The 23,236-nt window shown below is 45.9% G+C and overlaps 1 protein-coding gene across 10 annotated transcripts in view; it reads left to right on the forward strand.

Moving 5' to 3' along the window:
* The window catches only part of MVB12B (multivesicular body subunit 12B), a 188,956-nt gene that overhangs the window by 44,799 nt on the left and 120,921 nt on the right, over nt 1–23,236 (forward strand). For all 10 annotated transcript variants that reach the window (XM_070596298.1, XM_070596306.1, XM_070596304.1 and 7 more), the window contains exon 3: nt 21,718–21,825. In XM_070596298.1, the coding sequence (XP_070452399.1) occupies nt 21,718–21,825 (108 nt within the window). The remainder of the gene's footprint in view (nt 1–21,717; nt 21,826–23,236) is intronic.

Below are 23,236 nucleotides of genomic sequence, written 5' to 3' on the forward strand. Positions count from 1 at the left end.
ATTGATTTTTGTATCTGAAGCTGGTATTCTGCAACCTTGAGTAGTTCTTGTAACTTTTTTGAACATTCCTTACAATTTTCTACGTACACAATCATGTTGTCTAGGAATAAGAACACTTTTACTTCTTTCTGTTCAGTCTGTATTCCCTTTGATTTATTTTTCTTGCCTTACTGCCCTGGCGAGAACATCCAGTACACTATAGAATTGAAGTGGTGACAGCAGATGTCTTTGCCTTGTTCCAGATCTTAGGGAAACATATGCGTATTTCACCACTTAAATATAGTGTTAACTGTAGATGTTTTGTAGATGCTGTTTAATAGACTTAGGAAGTACGCCTCCAGAAAGTTTTTTTATCATACATGGATGTTGAATTTTGTCAAATACTTTATCTACATCTATTGAGATGATCATGTGGTTTTTCTTTCCTTTTTGATCTTTTAGGATACAGAACATCAGCAGATGAAATAAACTGATCGATTTTTGTATGTTAAACCAAACTTGCATTTCTGGGCTAAACCCCACATAGACGTAATATATTGTCCTTTTAGTATATTGTTAGATTCAATTTCCTAAAATTTTGTTAGGACATTGTATGTATATGTTCATGAGAAATATTGGTTGGTCTGTGGGTTTTTTTCTTATAATGTCTTTATCTAGTTTTGTTATTAGGGCAGTGCTGGCCTCATATAATGAGTTTGGAAGTGTTCCTTCCTCATCTGTTTTCTGGAATATTTAATGTAGAATCGGTATTCTTTCTTCTTTAAATGTTTGTAGAATGTACCACTGAAGCTATCTTGGCCTGGATGTGAGAAAGTTTTCAACAGTTCAAGTTTTTAAATAAATATAGTGCTAGTTAAGTTATCTATTCCTTTTTTTTTTTTTTGATGAGGAAGATTGGCCCTGAGCTAATACCTGTTGCCAATCTTCTGCTTTTTGTTTGAGGAAGAGTGACCCTGAGCTAACATCTATGCCAGTCTTCCTCTGTTTTGTACGTGGGATGCCTCCACAGCGTGGCTTGATGAGTGCCGTAGGTCTATGCCTGGGATCTGAACCCAGGCCACTGAAGCAGAGCATGCTGAACTTAACCACTACACCACTGGGCCAGCCCCAAATTGTCTATTCTTGAATGAGCTTTGGTAATTTGTGTCAAGGAATTTTTCCATTTAAGTTTTCCGATGCCTGGGCATAAAGTTGTTTATGATATTTCTTATTATCTTTAGGATATGTAGGATATCTTCTCTTTCATTCCCAATAATGGTAATTGGTGTCATCTCTGTTTTTTCTTGCTCAGGCTGCCTAGAGTTTTATCAGTTTTCTCAAAGAACCATCTTTTGCTTTTACTGATTTTTCTCTATTATTTTTCTGTTTTCTATTTTATTGTTTTCTCTTTATTTCTTTTTTTCTGCTTACTTTGGATTTAACATTCTAGTTTTTTAAGGTGGAAGTTTTGGTCATTGATTTGAGACTTTTCTTCATTTCTAACATAAGCATTTAATGCTATGAATTTCCCTCTAAACTCTGCATTAGCTGCATCCCTCATATTTTAATATGTTTTAGTTTTAATTCCAGTCACAATTCTGTCTGATTTCCCTTTTGATTTCTCCTTTGACCCATAGGTTATTTAGATATGTGTTGTCTCACTTCCATATCTTTGTGAATTTTCCAGATATATTTCTGTTATTGACATCTTTAATTCTCTGTCACCAGAGAAAGAACTTAGTTTTATGGCCTAGAACAGGAGTCAGCAAAATTTTTCTATAAAGGTCCAGAGAGTAAATATTTTAAGCTTTATGGGCCACATATGATCTCTATTGCATATTGATTTTTGTTAACCCTTACAAAATATAAAAACAATTTGTAATTTGTCAGCTGTACACAAACAGGCTACAGGCTGGATCTGGCTTGTGGGCTGTAGTTCATCAACCCATGCCTAGACCATGATCTGTCTTGGTGAATGTTCCATGTAACCTGAAAAGAATGTATATTCTGCCATTATTGCATTGTTGCAGTTGGTTTCCGGTCATTATTAAAATAGTTCTTTGCCTCTCCCTTTTCTGGGGCTCTAATCACATGTATATCAGGTCACTCGATATTATCCCACAGCTCAAGTAGCTAGACAAACACATGGAAGGAAATAACAAAAATAAAATCAGAAATTAGAAGGAAGAGAAAAGGAGGGAGAGTTGTTAATTGAGAATCAGTTCTTTGTAAAAAGCATAATAGATAAACTTCCATCAAATGTAATAGTAAAAGGAAATAAAGATAAGCAGAATGTAGATTGAGAAAAGGAAAGTAGGAGTATAAGATTTGAAAATTATAAAAGAATATGATGTATAGCTGTTGTGTGCAGCCCTAGGCAACTAAAATTGAAAATGTTGATGAGTTTGATCATTTCTACTGCTATTTAAGAGGAAGAAATCCTATAACAAACCTGTATTGGAAGAAGAAATTGGAAAAGTCATTAGAGAATTATTTCTAACAAAAGCACTAGGTCTCAATTTTGTTAAGGTAGCATTCCCTAAAATCGTCAAGGAACAGGTAATTCTCGCATCCTGCAAACTATCTTAAAGCTTTGAAAAAAGAGGGGAGGCTTCTCAGTTTGTTTTACTGTTTGTTTTACAATTGATATTGCTGTTGGGAATGCTGCTGTTTCCCCTGTATATTCGTTCAGTGATTATTGGTTATGGTGTGCATATTTTGTACAGAGGAAAACTGACTTGTAAAAATATGTATCTATCTTATGTCCAACAACCTCGCTCAGTTCTTTTTTTGTTTCTAATTTCCCTTCCTATTTCTTGGCTGTTCCACGACCCTTTGGATGATGGTTCAGGCTGAGAAGCTTGTAAGGTTTATGCGATAGGAAGTTAAGTGATTAAAAATTCCACTGTGTTTGTGGAGAGGGGCACATGAGAAGGGAAAGTTTCAGAAGGGATTGACCTGTTGACAAAGCAAATATCCATTGACTCTTTTCTCCACTCTCCTTTGTGAAGGCCCGTTGGATTGTCTCCCTGTGCATCTCCCTAACTCCACTCCAACCTCCCGTCTGTCCTGAGTGATTGCCAGTGGCAGGCTTCTAAACGATCAGACTACTCACCTGCCCGGAATTGTCTCCAGCTCTCTGTTTTCAGACTTAGAGACAAATTCATTGTTTTACTTAGCGCTGAATGCCTAGCATCTAGCACTTGGTAGGTGTTTATCAACTGGATGGACTTCACTGGCATTGGAGACAGTCATTAATTTGCCCCTCCCCTCCCTTTCTAGCCCTCATCCTGCCCCCTTGAACTGTCTGTAGTTCTCCAGCTGTGCTGGCCTCATTCTTGCGTCTGTGCCTGTATGCAACCCTGACTGCTCTCCCTGTGGAATGACGTTGGAGCTCTTTGCGTTTGGATAGTGCCTTCACTTTCCTCGACTGCAGCTCTTACCTCTAATCACAGAGGTCAGTCAGCGTGTGCCCTCCCTGCGCACTAAGGGCCCTGAAGCCTGGGAACCAGCGTCTGTCTTTCCCACAGCTGTGCCCCCGTACCCGGCACAGTGCCTGGGTGCGTACACACTCCACCAGGCAGGCAGAGGACATTTATTGAATTGAATTAGCTGGCTCCTTTCTGTTTTGCCTTTCTGTGTCTGGGATATTGGATGCCAACATCCAGCTAAGTTATGTTTGTGTTAAACATGAATTGAAATGCAATTACAGCCGGCAATGTGGTTTGAGAGCTGAGTAATAGAGTAAATAAGAAGGGTGACTTAGTCACAAGTGCCAGTTCATCTCCTTTGCTTTCTTGCCTCCTGTCATTGAGCATGACTCACGGGTAGCGCAAGTTCACTGTCTTCTCTTAAATCCCATTACTTTAACTCTTCCTATTCTTCTAGTCTTGTTGGGTCTCTTCCAGGGGCCCCTTTGTGAATCCCAGCCGGAAGCCCAGAGCCAGGCCTTGTGGTCTGAGTTGGTTGGCTTCAGCAGGAGGCTGTACCACCCACTCCAGGCGGTCTCTGCGGAGAGCTTGGTCAGAGGTGGGGCCAGCAACACTGGGCAGGGGGCGCTGGGCCAGTGTGCAGGCTGGCGTCCTTCCTCAAGGCCCCGGGGAAGGCAGGCAGGGTCCCCGGATTTTCTGCTGATCCCAGGATTGCTAGTTTTCACTATTTTCTTAATTATATCCTGCTAGCGTCCTAGCTAAGACAAAAACAGTGCCATTTGTCAAAAAGGTTGCCTCCTTATCTTAGGCCCATTTTGTTTTTCATAGCCTCACTGAATTATATTCAGGAATGGCGTCTTACATGTGGACCTACCTCAAGGTCAGCGGTTTGGCTTGATAGAAGAGCTTTCTTCCTGTTCTTAAGAAGGCACTTAGATGGCTTGGAGTGTCAGCGTGGGGGTCTCTAGAATATTTCAGACCTGTGCAGTTGCTTGTTAACGAGCATTTCCATAGCTCCCTGAGTCGACTGGCCGGCTCCTTTATGTAAGCCCACTCTCCTGGGTTCAGAGGAGAGTTCCTTAGACTTTGCAGATGGAGCAGAAGGAGGAGGGAAGCATTCATTTAGTAGCCCCCACCACATGTAGGTCCTGTGCCAGGCACTGGGAACTGTGACTGTCAGATGTAGTCCCTGCCCGCACGCAATTCACAGACCCAGACCAAAGGGAGAAAAGGAGAAAAGAGATGGAGCAGCTTTGGGTAGCTCTCTCCTTCCTGAGATTAATGCCCCCAGGGAGATCTCATTTCCACTTCTTCCTGCCGTGGGTCTTGCTGGTGAATCCCTCTCCTCCTCTCCTTTCCTCTCCACACAAACATGCCACCGCCCCTCTGTTCCTGAAAACAGAACAGCCACCGCCCCTCCCCCCTCCTCTCCACAGCGCCAGCCCCTCCAGCTACTGTCTTTATGAGCCCTTCTCCCCCAGCTTGCTCCCACGTGCCATCGCCTCTTCTTCATCTCCACTCACCTCTTACTTCCTAATTGGCTAACTCACTATCTTTTCCCTTATTCTTGTTCTTCTTGATCTCAATTCAACGTTGAACGCTGCTGACCAATTTCTTCCTTCCTCAATACATTCATTCTCCGAATACAGAACTAACACGTGCTCATTGTAGACAATTTGGAAGATATAAAAAAGTACAAGGAAGAAAAAAAAAGGGGCTCATAAGCCTACCACTCAGAGGGAAAGTGCCGTTAACATTTTGACATATATCCTTTTAGTTTTTTTCCTCCCTGTGTGTGCGTTTTGGCAATAACGGGATTCTACTGTTTATACTGTTTCGTAACATGCTTATTATGGCATGGTATGTTCTCATTATATTACTGCAGTATTTTCTTAGGTCATCCAATATTCTGTAGCCCTTCTTTCTGCAAACACTCTGATCCCTTTAATGTGATTTCACCTATTTTCTACCTGTTCTTCTCTGATTCCCCTTTCTTGTGGTCGTCTCTCCCACACTGAGCACACGCCCAGCTTCTGATTGGCCCTGTTTCACTGTGTGCTCTCCTCCAGCCCGGGTCCTAGCTACGCCGGAGCTGAGCTGCCATCCCCCGATCTGTGGACAACCTGTGCTCAGGCCCCTCTGCTTAGCCAGGCCCTTGTTTCCACCTGCCTGGTGGACACGCCCACGTATCATGGCTGGCTGACGCTCAGCATGAATACTCCCAAACCGGATCTGTCTTTCCTTTCCTTCCGACCCCTCCACCCAGTGCCCTGCTCTGAACCGTTCCTACCGGACGGAGGCCAGGCTCCCCCTGGGGCTCCTCGCCCACCCCAATCCCACACCACATCAGGCAGTTTCTTGGCTTCTACCCCAGCTTCCCCTTTTGCATCCTCCTTTTCTGTCTCCGCGACCACCCTGGTTGGCTCCTCACCATTCTTGTCCCAGATGGCCTCTTCCCAGAGGACTCTGGTCCCTCCCTTCTCAGCTCCAGGTTTTCTCCTTAGAGCATAGCTCTTAGAATTCCTCCTTCCTGCCCCGAGTTCTCCAGAGATTCTCCTTCTGCCACAAAGGCCAGTCCTTCCTCCCGCACCTGCCCTGCTCCCCAGGCCCCGCCCACGGCTGCCTTCCTCTCCTCTCTCAGCCTGTGTAGGCCGCGATCCACCAGCCCAGCTCTTCCCACAGGTGCCTTTCTGACCCCGTCTCTTCTAGGGGCGTGCCTACCCGTCTTCCCCTGCTTCCTTTCTGCGTGTCGATGCTTTATGTGCGTCCTACCTGAAGCTGCCTTTGATTCTCCTCTTCCTTCCCCCTGTCCCCGCCCCTCCCCAAGCCCTGACGTGCTTTCTTATTCTGCTGAGCACTGTGCTCCATTATAGTATTAAGGTAAAGCGACCTTGTGCTTCCAGTACTCCAAGTGTCCGTGCTGTGTCTGTCCCTGTGCTAGTTGCTTCCACAGTGTTTACTTCACACAATGACCCTTAGAAGTTACTATTATAATCTCACTTTAAAAATAAGAAAACGAAGCCTCAGGGAGCTCAAGGGCTCTTCCTGAGATGCACAGCAGGTGTGGATGAGCTGAGAGCAGTCCTGGGGCTCCTGCTGTGTGCTGTGCCCTCACTGCTGCTTCAGCTCACCCGCCCGTCGGTCTTCCTCTGAGGGGGGCCGTGTCTTACTCGTCTTTGCATGTGCCGAAGTGCATGGTGCAAAGCCTTGCGTATCATCAGTGCTTAGTAACTATCTGCCGAGAGGAAAGTGAAGACCTGTGCCCCTAAGAGACGATCGCAGCCTCGTGGTGGCTGCCCGTGCAGGTAGAGAGGTCTGTGCATAGAGCCGGGCCAGCCTGCATACCTGGGCGTGGAGTGGAGCGGTGCGCCCAAACATCAACTCCAGTATTTACCACTGACTGAGTACTGTGTTCTAGGTGTTGGGCAAAGCACTTCAGTTGCATTGTCTCGTTTAATAATTACTCTTGTTTAATGATTGTATGAGATAGAATCTGTTGTCTCCACGTACAGAGGCAGTGCTGAGAGAGGTTGAGGAACTCAGCCACGGTCACACAGCTATAAGTGGTGAAGCCAGAATTTGAATTCACATCTGTCCAAAACCAGAGCCCACGTTTTCTGTTTTTTTTTTTTTTTTTAAGGAAGATTAGCCTTGAGCTAACTACTGCTGATCCTCCTCTTTTTGCTAAGGAAGACTGGCCCTGAGCTAACATCCGTGGCCATCTTCCTCTACTTTATATGTGGGACGCCTACCACAGCATGGCTTGACAGGCGGTGCCATGTCCGCACTCGTGATCCGAACTGGCGAACCCTGGGCTGCCGAGAAGCGGAATGTGCAAACATAACCGCTGCGCCATCTGGCCGGCCCCAGAGCCCAAGTTTTAAACTGCTGAGTTCCTCTGCTTCCCTGGCCCAGGGGAGTGGGTATCGGGCAGTATGAGGCACAGGTCGTTAGCCCAAGTCCAGCCAGAAAAGGGCTTTGGAGCCCTGTACCGTGGGTAGCAGGGACAGAGGGCAGGACCTGGCCTTGCACAGCAGCTTCTCGCTCCTTTCCCTCTCTGCCCAGCAGACGCATCCTCTGTGGTGGAACTCTCTCTTGCTCCCAGGAGCCTGTGGTCGAGACAGGGCCAGTGAACCCTGCCTGTTTTTTAATTAAAAATATCTTCATGACATTTAACAAATTACAAAAGCTCATTCCAGAAAATCCAAATTATACAGGATTATATAAACTAAAGAGTGAAAATATCACCTTTCCTCTAATCCTATGCATATTATTAAAAGTTTAGAAATATCCTTCTAGACTTATTTCTTTTTGCAAAAAATTGTGTTTATTTTTAATTAAATAAGGAATACAAAAATCTTATTATGGTAAAAAAAAAAATCAAATAATACAGCTAAAGCTCAAGTACCTTTTGACCACACCCCTAATTTCTTCTAGCTGCTGTCATCCCATTGCTGTGTTTTCTTCTTTTTTCTCTGTATTTGCATGTATAAGTGACTTACAGAAGTAAATGGTTGCAACTTGTGAATTTCACATAACTTAGATAGCACAGCAAACTCTGGCTTTATTTTGACTGAGTGAGGCAGTGTCATTTAGATCTTTCTAGACGGTTGTGTACACGTCTCATTCTTTGGTGTGGGCTGTCCATGGAGGCGGGACACTCCACACAGCATTCTCCTGCTGCCCAACTTTTAGTTTTGTTCCAGTTTTTCACTAAACAAAGCCTTAGTACATGCCTCCTTGTTAGGGTTGCCAGATTTGGCAAATAAAAATGCAGGATGCCCGTTAAATCTGAAAATTTTGTAATTTTTCTTTTAATTTGAAAAAATTGCTCATTGTTTATCTGAAATTCTAATTGAACTGGATGTCCTGTGTTTTCTATGGCAACTCTCCTTCTGGTGCACATTTGCGAGTATTTGAAAGCCCCACTCTTTTTTTTTTTTAAGGTCTCTACTATCTGATTTTTTAAATTAAAAAATTGTATTACAAAACATTTCGTATATGTAGAAAGATATAGAGAATCATGTAACAAATATCCATGCAACCGCCTTGCAACTTTTCCAAGTCTTAGTGTTTCACCAAGTTTATGTGAGTTTGTTTTTTTAATAAAAGAAATAGAACATTATTGGTGCCTATGCACCCTCCGGGCCCACACATCCTTCCTTACCCAGAGGAACCACTGAGTTTGGTGTTTATCATTCCTGTGTATTCATTCCTATTTTCAAACTTTATATAGATGATAGCATACGGACTATATATCATACTGTGCATATTTTTCAGCTTGCCTTTTTCCTGAGCATTGCTTTTGAGATTTATCCTTGCTGATACGCGTGGCTCTAGTTCAAGCATTTTCAAGGCTGTAGAGAATGCTATTGCATGAATATACTATGACATGTTTATTCATCCTTCTTTTGATGAGGATTTGAGTTGTTTCCAATAATTTGCTATTATAAACAGCATTGCAAATAATATCCGCATATCTATGTGCTAAGGATTTCTCCAGGGAACAGTTGACGAGTGGAATTGCCGGGTCATTTTCGTCTTACTGAATATAGTAAATGTGTTCTCCAAAGTGGTCGTGCCAATTTGTGCCCCGCTCATTTTCGTCAGATATTTTACAGTTTAGTCAATGATTTGCCGTGAATGGCACAGCCTTGTCATTTTTAATTTGCCTTTCCTGGAAAGGTCGAACGTTTTCTCAGACAGCTTCTACGTATTGCATATCATTTTTCTTTTGGATTATTTCTTTTTCTCATTGACTTGTAGGAGTTCTTTATTTATTTTGGACATTAATCCATCGTCAGTTATGCATTTCTCACAGTCCGAGGCTTGTCTTTTCACCATTTTTAGCGTCCTTTGTAGTATCAAAGGTTTCAATTTTAGGGTAGTAAAATTCATCAGTTTTCTCATTTACGGGATTTCTTTTAGACACATGTCTATCTCTTTAGTAATTCCCTCTCTTAAAATAATGAAGATGCTTTACATTTTCTTCAAAAAGGTTTAGTTTTGCTTTTCACATTTAACCTGTAGTCTACCTCGAGTTGTTTTCAGGTGTGGTAGAGCTATAGTTTAATTTTTTGCTCCACAGTGATTATCAGACGTACCATTGGTTGAATAGTTCGTGCTTCGGCCATGGTGTGGCATGGCGGCAGAGTGTCTGTGGCTGAGAGGAACCCGCTGTCCATTTAGGTGCCAGCCAGCCAGCCACGAGGGAAGCTCTAGGCCACAGATGCTGCTCTCCGGGGGGGCTATGGAGGTCCAGGGCTGTGTCCCGGCCTGGCCCTCTGGGTGTGGCAGAGGCAGGAGCACCTGTGGCCAAGGCCCTCGTTCCTGACAACCAGGAATGGAGAGGAAGTTCCCGCTCTGATGCAGCACAGTGCCCTGCTCCCGTTTACTTCCCGTTTCCCTCTCATGGGCCTCGCCGTCCCCAGGAGCTGATCTCCTTGTGTGTCTGCTTGTCCCCGTCGGCAGGTGCAGAAGCAGGGCTCCTGGTTTCTGGGGGTGCCTTCAGGGGCCTTTGCTTTCTTCCGCCCTGCCCAGCCCCGGGAATCGGTCATCTCTGTGCCTGCTGGAGCCACGGCAGCTGTGCGGCAGGTAGACCGAAGAGACGGCCGTTCTCCCCAGCCCCTGGTGTGCCAGCCTCACGCTTTGTGCATCTGTCACACTGTCCATTCTTTTACTTGTTCGTTCAGCCGTTGGGCAAAAGCCTGATTGTCTGCCACCAGCAGGGCCTGGGGCTAGGGACCCTGAAAAATGCCCGCTGAGTAAAATAGGATCCTTACTTTAAGGAACAGAAACAATAATAAAGAGCTAACATATTTTGAGTGTCTACTGCATGCCAGGTCTTATGCTAAGAGCTTAAAAAAAATAGCTTTATTTAAGTATAATTCCCATACCATAAACTTTACCCTTTAAAAGTGTATAATTCAGTAGTTTTTAGTATATTCAGAGTTGTGCAACCTTCACCACTAATCTAGTTCCAGAACATTTTCATCACCCCAAAGGAAACTGCAAACCCGTTGGCATTCACTCCCCATTTCCCACTTGCCTCAGCCCCTGGCAACCACCAATCTACTTTGTGTGTCCGTGGATTTGCCTTTTCTTGACATCTCGTATAAATGGTATACAATATGTGGCCTTTTGTGGCTGTCTTCTTTCACTTAGCACAATGTTGTCAAGGTTCATCCACATTGTTACATGTGTCAGTACTTCGTTCCCTTTTTATGGCCGAATAATATTCCATTGTATGGATACACCACATTCTGTTTATCTGTTCACCAGCTGATGGACATTTGGGTTGTTTCCACTTTCTGGTGATTGTGAAAAACCCTGCTGTGAGCATCATGAAAACTTTTTGTGTGGATGTGTATCTTCAGTTCCCTTGGGTATATACCTAAAAGTGGAATTGTTGGGTCATATGGTAACTCTGTGTTTAAAGTTTTGAGGAACTGCCCAACTGTTTCTGCAGCGGCCACACCGTGTCACAGCCCCTCCAGCAGTGCATGAGGGTTCAGGTTTCTCCACATCCTTGCCAACAGTGGCTATTGTCTGTCTTTTTGCTTATAGTCATCCGAGCGGATATGAAGTGGTATCGCATGGCCACGTACTTTTGGTGTTTTTCTCCTTTGATCTTCACCAATCATCCTATGAGGTGGATGTTACTATTATTTTCATTTTTGATGAGGCTCAGAGAGGAAAGTGTGACTTTGGGAAGCCGCAGTATGTAAGTGGCAGAGCCACGACTTGACCTCCAGTCTACCTGATTCCGAAAACCCCACTTTTTCCCTCTGTCTTATGCTTTTCTTCACATCAAGAAGGTTTGATGCAAGAAGCTATCAGGCGGGGAAGATCCTGGAAGAAGACAGTGCACTTCTGGCTGGTATCATCAGGGAGGGTTTGCAGGGCCGGCTTCTTTCAGCCAGGCCCTAAATGATGAGAACTTCCCACATGTTGAGATGTGAGAGAGGAGAAAAGGAGCAGGACTAGGGAGGCAGGACGTTGCTGGGCACGTGAGGAAAGATAACCTTGAGGAGGGAGAGCTAGAGGAGAGCCAGGGTGGTCCCGCGTCACAGAGGCCCAGAGAGGAGTAGGTGGTCCGTGTCCCTGTGCTCTGGGACGTGAGGAGAGAGAGCAGCCCAGAAACTGAGTGAGATGCACCAGTCTGGGGACAGGGATGTGCATTCATCTCTTGTGCTAAAAATATTAGACGTTTCAGCTGAAGATCTGTGGCAGACTTGAGCTCTCCATTCGGGATACAAAACAAGAAAATACAATCAAATCAGAATGAAAAACCAGCCAGAGAGTCCCTGGCCTCATCACCAGATAAGCAAGAAGGCTCTTTTGCTCCATAGTTTTCAGAAAGCATCCTGGGCTCACCTCCTGTTAGGGACCCAGGAGGATGGTTCCTCTGGCTGCCTTCCCTCCGTGCTGTGCCCACCCTGCTTTCAGGAAGAGCTGAAGTGGCGGCACGGTTGGCCACTGTCTGACCTGGGCCAAGTGTCTGTGTTTCCACAGCGGATGATCTCACACATCATGAGCCCTTTGAACTTCATTCTCATTCGTGGTGTCAGCCAGATATTTCCTTTGGAATGTCTGCAGAATTTCCTGGCCCCTTTGATTGCTTTCTGTCTGCCAAATACATCTTTGGATTGTGGGTGGGCTCTTTTAAAACACCAGGGTGTGAACGGGTTGATGAAACCAGCGGTTAGCCGTGCCATGTCTTTCGAGAGCTTCCCTTTGCGCAAGGAGTACTCGATTCTGACGTTGAAGAACCTCTGACAGTTTGAAGGATTTACTGCCCAGCCCCACTCCAGGCGGCTTAGTTGGGTAGCTGATTTACAAAGTGTTTGTCAAGTTTAAATCCAGCAGGTCTTTATTTCTCACCCCATCCCATGCAGTCTTTTAAATTGTTGTTTTTCTTATTATGAAAGCTATGTAGAGTCAAAAGGTACAAACTTCCAGTTTAAAATAAATAAGTCATGGGGATGTAATGTACAGCATGGCGACTATAGGTAATAATACTGTATTGTATATTTGAAAGTTGCTAAGAGAGTAAATTTGAAAAGTTCTCATCACAAGAAAGCAAAATTCTGTAACTGTGTGATGCTGGCTCTTAACTAGACTTAGCGTGGTGATCATTTCACAATGTATACAAATATTGAATAACTATGTTGTACAACTGAAACTGACATAATGTATGTCAATTAAACCTCAATTAAAAATTAATTAATTAATTAAAAGAACAGTGGAAAAAATACCCATAATCTCGAATGTGTAGAACCAAACAGTGGTAATGCTTTGCTTTCTATTTGTCTAGGTCCTTTTCTATGTATATAATTTTTAAGAAACAAAATATGAGGTTGTCCTATATAAACCATTTTGTAACTTACTCTTTCCCCTGAAGTTTCCCTGGTGGTCGGTCTGTGTCCCCAGAGTTGTTTAAAAAGGCTGCTGAGTCTTCCATCGCAAGGATGTTCTCTAATCCTTCGACATTGATCATTCCCCACTTTTGCCCTTACAGACTGTGCCTCAGGGACCATGTGGGGCGAACTTCCCATCTCACCAGGCTCCAGTCACAGAGCCCTGCTTTCTGTCCCTTTAACCCGTCAGCCTTGTTCCCATCGTCCTGTCTTCGCCCGAGCCCCACGTGGCCCTTCCTCGAGACTCGCTAATGACAGTTTGTGCTTGTCATCCAGGTGTCAGCACTGAGGCACCTTCTCAAGAGAGGACCTCCCGGTCACCCCACCCGGTAGCCTCTTCCTTCAGTCACTGTCCCCATTCCCCCATTTTATTTTGTACAGAGCGCTTACTCCGCTCTAAAATTACCTTATATATTTGTTTGTTTATGTGTTTCTCGTGCGCCTTCCCACATCGAGAATGTAACCCCTGTGGGGTCAGTGGCCAGGTCTGCCTTGTTCCCCTCTCTGTTCTCTGCACCTTGATCGGTGTCTGGCACCCAGAAGCTCACTATGAATGAACAAACAATGACCGCACTCTGTGAACAAAACTGATTGTTTCCTTAGACTCTGCCCGGAAGTGGAATTCTTTGGTCCCAGGGCATATATAATCTTCAGGCTTTTGATGTGCGGCGCCAAATTAATATTGACGTTGTACCATTTATACTCACTCCAGCAGCAACTGGCGTGCTCATTTCCCCCTAGTCTCTCCAGCACTGAGTGTAACCATCTCACGCTTTTTAAAGTGTCTTTGTTAGTTTGATAAAGATAAGTGGCATCTTGTCATTTGAATTTAATAATTACATTTTATTTTATTTTTTAAATTAAATTTAAAAATTTTAAATTAAATTAATTTTAATTAAAAAAAATTTTTAATACTAACATGTTTTTCATGCTCATTGGCCATTCGTATTACTCCATCAACTGCTGGTTGATGGCCACAGCCCATGTTTTGACTGGCGTGTTTGTCTTTTCCCTGTTGTTGCCTTATACGAGCTGTTTATATGTATTCTCTCATATGCTTTCTGGTAAGAATTTTTTCCCCACTTGGTGTATCATGGACATAATTCTATATATGTACATACTTCATCCTTTCTAAAAACTAAATAGATATTCTGTTGCATAGGTATGCCATAATTTATTTAACCAAGACCCTTTTGTTCCTCAGGTTCCCCACCTATAAGATCAGATAGTAACTGATTATTACTCATAGTTACTTGTAGGGTTGTTGTGTTAAGTGAGTTACTAACACTAATGGCTTACGGACAATAAAACACTTAGAGCAGGTCCTGGCATGTGGAAGATGCACAGTGAGTGGTAGCTGCTGCTGTTATCCACGTGGAGGGAGAGCGCACTGGAGGAGGCTGGAGAGCGGAGTCGTCTGTGCTGATGGCATCGAGTAGAAGTCGACGTGTCCCTCCCAGTGAGGTCCCGAGCCGCGTGGGTGGGCCTCAAATGAACCGAAAGTGCTTTCTCTTTCCAAGGTCTGCTCGCTTGGACTTTTCTTGGTCTCTGTGTGGTTGCATCCTTGCAATACCACTTCCTCCACCCCTCCCTCTCACATGGTGACCTCAAGTACTTCTGGGTCCTGCAAGCAAAAGAGTGTGGTTAAAACACTGGGCTTTACCTGAACGTATAGGACCTTTTAAAACCATTAGGACTATGAGCTTAGACTTAAGTCTCACAAAATAAGTCATTTCAGCGTTAAAATTAGTTTTGCCAGTTTCTTCTTTGCTTCTGTCATCAAAGCGAAGCTCTCTAAACCTTCACGCTTCCGAAAGTGTTGCAAGCGTTCTCGTCTCTGCAGCACTCAGCAGGATGGATGCTGTGTGTTCTCAGCTTCCTTTCACTGCGGAGATACTGGTGGATCTCTAAACGGGCCCCGAGTGGTTCTCTCTGTTTGGGTGGAGTCCTTCTGATGCTTTCCAGATAGGCCTGCACGTAGCTTGTCCACTGTCCCAAAGGCAGGGCCCACAGGTGTCCTGGCTTTGACCCAGGAGGTTGACTGACCTTTCTTGGGCTGAGCGGGGCAACTCTGCTTCCTGAGTGTTGAGGTGGTGGAGGTAGGAGCGCAGTCTGGGCTTGAGACCAGAAGATCCACCTCTCCTCTCACCACTGAGTACGTTTACGTAAGTTCTCCAAGCCTCATCTTCTCATCTGTAACCTGAGGAGAGAAACAGTACCTATGTCATTGGGTTGTTGGGAGAATTCAGTGGGAAAATGCACATAATGTGCTTAGAGCAGTGCCCGGCGAACAGTAAGTACTCAGCAAAGATTCCAGCCCTACTACCTGTCCTTAAACCGCGAGGATTTCTTACATTTAACCTCAGGGGTTCTCTTACATGCCCCGTAGGCCAGCTATAGGTAGCCAGTCCCGCTGCACAGTGGGCTGTTCAGGGCTTCTGGAACACACATTTTCTTTCATGGCTGCTGCACGTGGTCCAGAATATGAGGCCTGAACTTGAGCCAGAGAAGGAAGTCAGAAGCCTGGGCTGTGCAAGACAGAGGCCTAGCCCGGGTCGTGAGCAGGCAGCTGCTTGAAAGGCTTGTACAGGTCTTTGCGTTGCTCCTGCAGGACCAGGGGCTGCCGCTCACAGGGACTCCCCCTCCGGCATCCTCACGTTAGCTCTTGGTGGACTCCAGCAGTGGAGAAGGCCGGAGTCAGCTGCACATGCCCCTTTTGGACGTTGTCACACACTTGGGAACACACTGAGGATGTATGTGGGACTGAGGTCGGGTTGCTCCTCCAGGAGCCTCCCTGATGGGGCTGACGGTAGTGGTGTGTCTAGAAGGAATAATAATACATTCCCATACTGTCTTCTGTGAGACATTTTCCCAGCCCCCTGATTTTTTAAAATTAAAATTTGCTTTTCTTACAAGAAAGTTATACGTACACAATTTAAAAAATAAAGATTACTAAAAAGCTTGTTAGAAAATATAGCTCCCTGGGGCCCCGTCTCTCCCTTATACACTCCCAGGAGGCAGTTACTTTCAACTCTTAGATTTTTTTCACTTCGGATCTTTATCTCCGTATTTCTAAATAATTTGATTAAACTGCTTATTTCTTGATTTATCTATCCTACACATTTAATTCTCTTATCATCACCCCCCATCAGGGGGTGTCACAATTTTTGGTAAATCCGTGTTTTCATATTATGACGGTGCACACATCGGGCACCACTAAATTAAGTACTGTACCAGGAGGAGATTTTCTTTGTTGTACAACCTTCTCTTTTCCTTGGAATTAGTCACTGACTCGTTCCTTTCATTTGCTTGTCTGGGTGCCTACTGGTTTTCACATTAGGATTTTAAAGTTTTCTTTTTAACTTTTAAGTTAACGAATTATGTTTTCAAACAGCTTCATGTCTTATGTCTTTATTTTTCTAAATGCTCCAATACGCCTGTCCCGTGCCCATTTACACATTTCTTCCCGGCTCCAAACGCTCTCAGTTCCATGTTCCCCTCCCCGCTCACAGGTGGCCCCCACCACCGTCTCTTCTTTTCCTCCCGCTGCCGTCTCACCACTGTCTTGGGTGGGCTCTGTTCCCGGTGCTCGTAGTTTCCTCTTTACGGCTTTAATCTCCAGTTTTGTTGATGCACACACTGGCCGGTTCCTAGGAAAGGGCCCGCGAAAGATAAACTTTTTCAGTGCTTGCACATCTGCAGAAGTCTTTACCCTCACGCTTAATTGATCATTGGTTTAGATGGAGAATTCCAGAATTCCTCAGAATTTCGAAGACGTTGTTCTTGTGTCTTCTAGTTTCCAGTGTTGCTGTTGGGAAGTCTGACGCAGTCTGATCCCCATCTCTTTGTCCGGGACGTGCGAGTTCTCTCTGGAAGTTTTAAAGGTGGTTTTTTTTTATCCCAGATTTGGTGGTTTCTCTGTTATTTGGCTTTAAGCTGAGTCCTTTTCATTCACTGTGCCGCCACCTTCAGGACCTCGTGAATAGGGGGGCTCACCGTCTCTTCCATTTCTTATTTCTCTTTCTGGAAATTTCATTAGTTGGATGTATTGATCTTCAGTTTTCTTAGGTTTTCTTTCTTACCAGTTTATCTCATCTTTGTGTTTTATTTTCTGCAAGATTTCCTCGATTTTTCTCGTCCAGTATTTTTTTCAATTTTTTATTTAGCTATAACTTTTTTATTTCTAGGCTCTTTATATTGTTTTTTTTAAAAAAAGTTTTTTCCCCGCAATATTCCATTTCTGTTTGGTGGTTGTAATTATATTCACTCATCCCTCTGAGGATGCTGATTATAGGCTTGGCTCTTTGTTCCTTAGCTTTCATTGTCTCCTCATGTTATCTGTGCTGTCTTCAAGCTGCCCTTCTTCTAGTTTGGATCCTGTCTTCATAGCTGAGACTTCCCCCAATGCCTGGTGGTCCCTTGTGGTCAGTTTATCTTTAAGGGCCGGGCACTGGCTCCTGGGGTTGGAGCGTGGGGGTGGGGCCTGTCGGCGGTGGGGTGGGGCCTGTGGGCTGGTGGGCTGCGCAGGAAGGTGACGCAAGGGGGAGCCGACTTTCTCACAGGAGATCCCCCCACCCCCCAACCCCCAATCAGTGTGCTTGTCTGCTCCCTGGCGCTGTAGTTTCTCCAGAGACAAGTCCTTCAGTATCCAGCATTTAGGGAGATATTTAGGGGATTCAATTGCCTGGCTGCCAAGATGCCAGCAGCAGAAGGAGGATGAGCCCGGTGGTGGCAGGGGAGCAGCCCACCCTTCAGTGTGCATGGTTCACCTGCTGTTTTCACTCTGGAGCCTTACTTCCTCCTCCTCCTCCTTCCCCCAGGGGCTGGTGGTCTGGAGTCCTGAGCCCTCCTGCTTCTGGTTCTGCAGAAAATACTTCCGAAATGGGGGTGGGGACCTGGGTGTGTAACCGCGCTGTTTGTAGACCTGTTCTGGTCTGCCTGTTTCGGCCCTCGACTCGCACCCTCCGCCCCCATCCCCAGGGGTACCTGGCGGCTCCACGACTCTGAGGGCGAATCATGAGCCCCCTCAGCCCTGCTGAATCCCGTAGCTTCCACTGTCCTGTCTCCACACATTTGCTGGCGCCTCTCTTGAGTCGTGCTCCTCCCTTGCTCTTTATTTCAGTGAGTTCACACTTTCTCCACTTGATTGCCATTTTAGGAGAATATTGGCAGAGAAGCCCCATGTGTTCGATCTGTCGCTGCCCACCTCCTCCTCCTCAGAGGCAGCTCCTGTACGCGGGGACTGCTGGAGAGAGGGAGGGTATGAGAGTGTGAGCGTGTGCATCCGTGTGAGAGAGTGTGTGTGTGAAAGACGAGTGTGTATGTGTGTAAATGTGTACGAGTGTGTGTGAGACTGCGGAGTGTGAGCGTGTATGTGTGACAGACACTCTGGAGGCACTGCAGTCAGCAGTAGCATTGGACAAACTCCAGTCGCTTTGGGAGCAAGGCAGATACAGACAAGGAACCAGAAGAATAAGTGGCCTCCTTGTTGACATGAGTGCGTGGCCTCACAGAGTGGTGATTTTAAAGGGGGCGCACTCAGCTCAAGGAATTAAATCCTGGAAATTTCATTTTAAAAAATTCTTTTGACCTTACTTGGGTAGCTGTCAGGGTATGTGGCTTTTCACTCTTTGCTCCTGACTGAATGGCTGATTCGTTCGTTCATTCCTTCAGCGAGTTTTGACTGAGTCCACAGGCAGGCATTGTGCATAGTGCAGGGGCTCAATGGCGATCAGAGTGGGCATCGTCCTTGTCCTTGTGAAGCTTATTCTATGGTGGGATAGTAGGGGCAGGTAAATGTTGATCACACAAGTACGTAATGTGTGTTTGAAGACAAGATCTAGTCCCAAAGATGGGGAAGGAATCCCAGAGGACTAGAGGTTGGAGCTGAGCCCAGATGCAGCAATTTAGGACTTTAAGGATGCTGATGTAGCGTGGTGTCACTTTAAATATTTGGTTCCATGTTGGACCAGATGTCCTCATTTTTCGACATGTGAGCACTGGCTTTATGGATGCTCCCGGGTGAGCACTGAGGCAGGCTCACTGCTCTAACCCCAGAATCTCGCCCCCCACCCGGGCATTTCCCATCCCAGGACTCAGAGGCTGGCTGCTGAGTTTGGATGCTCAGAGTTTAGATGCGGACGCTCCATGCAGCCACCTGCCTCACACATAATTCATCTTGTAGGTCCTTAGCTCGTCTAACTCGAGGTGGGAAGAGCTTAGGTTAGCCAGCACGTTTATGTGGCTGAATTGGAAAGAAGCTTCTGGGTACATCTTATTGCTACAGGGGAGACAAGGCTGGGCATGCTGGCCTTGTCACACCAGGGCTGCTTCCCTGGTGCTCCGGACGAGCCAGGACCCGGGGCCTTCTCCCTCCCTGCTCCAGTTCATGGAGCCGCAGCCCGTGTGTGGATGCAGCCTGCGTGGCCAGGCTTCGGTGCCTCTGCATTCTGCCCAGATGCACACACACACATATGCACACACACACATACACACTCACACACACACTCTCTCGCTGGCTCTCTTTCCCCATTCCCTCCTTGGGTTAGAGGGCATTACGCATTTTTACTTTATTGCAAATGAGCCAGGCCTTTGGTTGTCCATTTTTAATGCTTCTCAGGCACGAGTTGGAGGACTAACTGCCAGGACAGAGAAGGGGCCTCCGAGGAAGGCCAGCCCATTGCCTGCTTTTTCCCTTTCATCCCTGCGCTGGCCTCTTTATCATATCAAGGTGTCTTCTCACTCAGAAACGGGAAATTCCAGCAGTGGGGCGAGAGGAGGGAATCATCATTTCAAACCCTGGAAACATAGCCTTGACGTAGGGTGCATACCTCCCCTCGATGGGATTTCCAAATATCCCGGGGAGCCCTTCTCGGCCCCCTTCCTTCTCTGTGGAAGGTTAAAGACACAGCTGGCTTTCTTTCGAGGTCCCAGCCTGTGGTTCCACGGCCTTTAGTGTTCTGCAGACTATTTTTTTAAGTTTATCAAAAATAATGCATTTATTATAGAGAAACCATATAGATTCCCTTATTTCCTAGTTCCTATAGCATCTTTTATTTTCACATTTTAATGGTTCTGAAATTCCGATGCATTTTAAAATAGGTTTGTACATTTTGATAAGATACTATTTCTTTTTTTTTCCTGAAGGGATGTTCTTTAAATCCTGTGGGTGATTCCCAAATGAGTACATCCTAGAATTGAGGAAATACAGTAAAAGTACCGTTTGGACAAGAAACCCCCAAAATCTTTTAAAACATGGAATCCATGGGAGAAAACAAACAAAAGGATCCTTGGTGGTGAAGAGTTAAATCTCATGTTTTCCAAGAAACTTTATGTGTGACCGTTGTGGGAGAAAATGCTGATGAGGCCCGATCCCAATCCATCAGGTTTCTTTCTGCGGGGGTGACATGCTTGGAGCAAACAGTCCTTAAAATGATCTCCAGACCATTCCTCCTTCAGACTGCAGGTCACATGTATTTGCATATTTAACACAAGGACCTTTCTTTTCCCTTTGTTGCGTTTGCTCATTTACAATTGCTCAATTTGAAAAAAAAAGAAAAAACATTTTTCTTTTGCCAGTTGGCCTTCGGGCTTTTCTGAGACAGCCTCAGAGAACATGGCTGTGTGGGGGCTCTGGGAATGTCCCAGTGGAGTGGCCCGCCCGCCCCCGCCCTGTGGATGGGGCAGTGCTGTGGGGCCCCTGGCTCTGCATAAAGCTACTCAGTGTGGACGTGGGATGGGGCTGAAGCGAGGCGGTTTCTGTGTAAAGAATGGAGGCGCTATCCGCAGTTTGTCAGATGGCCGGGAGCTTGTCAGATCACAGCCTGTGTCCCAGAGTCTAACGCTCAGGACAAGCAGGGAGGCGTCCGAGAGCACACGGCTGGGAGGCTGCTTCAGGGTCCATCCCCAAACCGGCTGCGCCCTCAGTCTTCCCAGATGTCCCCTCGGGTGCCAGCCGCGGTGTGGAGTGTTGATTATTCCTCTGTGCCATGCTGGCAGTGTCATGTGAGGCTGCTGAGTGAGAAAGCAGACCCAGCCCTGACAGTCCATTAAGAGAGCAGTCTGGAAAGATGTGAGAAGGAGACCGTCCTCGTCCAGCCTGCCCTGTCGTCTCCAGTGTCATGTAAACCCTTTCCCACAAAGCATGGACCGTCACACCCTGCAGTCCGGTGCAAGGTCCTTCGAGACTCAGATCCAGGCTGGCTTTATCCTCAAACGCTTCCTAGAGAAGATTTCTGCAGCTGTCTATGGGAACATGGCTTCTTAGTGAGACTATTAAAAAGGACCTGAATCTCTTTTTATTTTTCTATCATGGTACAGTTTCCGACCTTGAATACCACTCACAGAGTTTGTACCAAGAAGATACAGTGAGGAGCGAATTTTCCTGACCCCCTACCCCTCACGCCCCAGTAGAGAGTCCCATTGACCGAAGCGCCCTGGCTGGCCCCGGGAGTCCTGGAGCAGGAGGCCGCGTCAGTCTCTCTACAGGCGGTGCCCCTCTCAGGTGGCATTTCACACCCCATTGGACTTTTGTCTGCGCCCTGTACCGTCCCCCGAGTAAGTGGTAATGAGCAACTTAATGTGCTGACTTACCCAATCCCTTCTTGGTCCATTATAACCAAAGTTGCTCTTTTCTCATTAGAACCATTTTTGTCAGGGTGTCTTTAATCAATGGCTTCCCTGGGGACTATATTTTTAGAAGTTGTATTTTTCACACTCTCCGTTTTCCCCTCTTGGAAAATCTCTTCCCAGTGCCTGGTGAAATGGACTAATGAGATGCCGTGAGAGTTCGGGCCGGTGTTAATTGGCACAGGTATGAAGAAGCTGCTCGAGCACCCCTTCCTCCATCCCGCCTCACCTGCGGCCCTCTGCTCTGTTCTCTGCCCCAGGTCGCACAGACAGCAGATGGTGTGGACGCTGACCTCTGGAAAGACGGCCTATTTAAATCGAAGGTTACCAGATACCTGTGCTTTACAAGATCATTTTCCAAAGAAAATGTAAGTCTCGTGGCGGTTTCTGTTTGCCGAGTGAGCACATGATATTTACATCCCTGTTTAAAACTTCCCCATTCTTTTTTGTTGTGGTTTATCTTCATTGCCATATTAATTTATCTGTGGTTTTAGTGAACTGGGTAGAATCAGCAGCCAGCGCTGTGTTTCATTTATTAACAGTATTATTAGCCACATACCCAAGTGTACAGTGAATTCCATTAAAACGTGTTCTCAAAAGGAAACCGGGAAATTTCTCTCACAGCTCTCATTTGCCTGCCTTTCCTCCAAGTAACAAATCACAGGGTAGTGTGGACATGAGAGTTCTCCAGCAGAGCTGGATTTAAAGCCGACCGACGCATGGAAGCGTAGCTGGAAGGATGCGCCATGGCCTCCCATTTTCACACACAAGGCCTTGTTCCAAAATGACTGACTTTCTCCCTAAGTCTCTAGGTGACATGTGACGTGTCGTGTGTCTGCGGATAGTAGCCACATGTGCCGGTTTCTTCTAGCATGCTGGTTTTAATACTTGGGCCCATAAGTGAGGAAATTTCAAAGATATCTACTAAGGCTTTTCCGATGAAGTGTTTTAATAGGTGGCTTCGAAAAGAGGAAAGTAGCTTTCATGACTCTCCGCTCTGGATGAGGCCTGTCCTGGGCACGCTACAAATACCCCTCTTCCATCCTCAGGGCAGTCTGTTGAAGCATTGGCTCCTTTCCTGAGGTCAGAGTTTTCGTGCTTGTCCGAGGTCACGGGTCTTCCCTAGCCCCAGGTAGGGAGCAGTCAGATTTTCATTTTCAGGGATACCATTTTGATTTTTTGGCCTAAATGTTATTTGTCTCTTTCTGAAGCAAATATTTATTTTTAGAAATATTTTAATTTTATAAATGTTATTATAACAAAAATATATATTCATGGTTTAAAAAGAAAAAAAAAATAACTTCCAACATCCTCATTCAGAGCTTGAAAAGGGAAAAGTAATGGTCTGTCTCCCTGTCACATACTCCCCCAGGCCCGTGGTCCCGTCTTGGGGGTCCTTGCGCGTCCCCTCAGCGTTTTCTGGCTGTGGACAGTCCCAGGGTTCTCCGGCCTGCATTCTCTTCCACCAGCTGTCCCTCTTGTTTGTTGGTAAATCTTTGTTAGGAAAATTACTCTTAACGTGCTCAGGACTGGGGAAGAAGACGTTGCTTTAACTTTTTCCCCCTAACTACGAGAGTAATATATGCTTGTTTCTAATGGAGTAGGGCCAGTGCTGGCGCGGAACCCTGGAAATCTTTTTCATCCAGGCGGGGAGGCGGCTGCTGAGCCTCCGATGAGTCTGAGCAGGTCCCTCGGGCTTGCGTGCTGCCCGAGGAGCCTCCGAGGAGCAGGTCTGAAGGCCGGGTTGCCTGTCCAAACGTCAGGCGCATGCTGTCGGGC

The sequence above is a fragment of the Equus przewalskii genome, chromosome 26, assembly GCF_037783145.1.
Source record: "Equus przewalskii isolate Varuska chromosome 26, EquPr2, whole genome shotgun sequence".
NCBI lineage: Eukaryota > Metazoa > Chordata > Mammalia > Perissodactyla > Equidae > Equus > Equus przewalskii.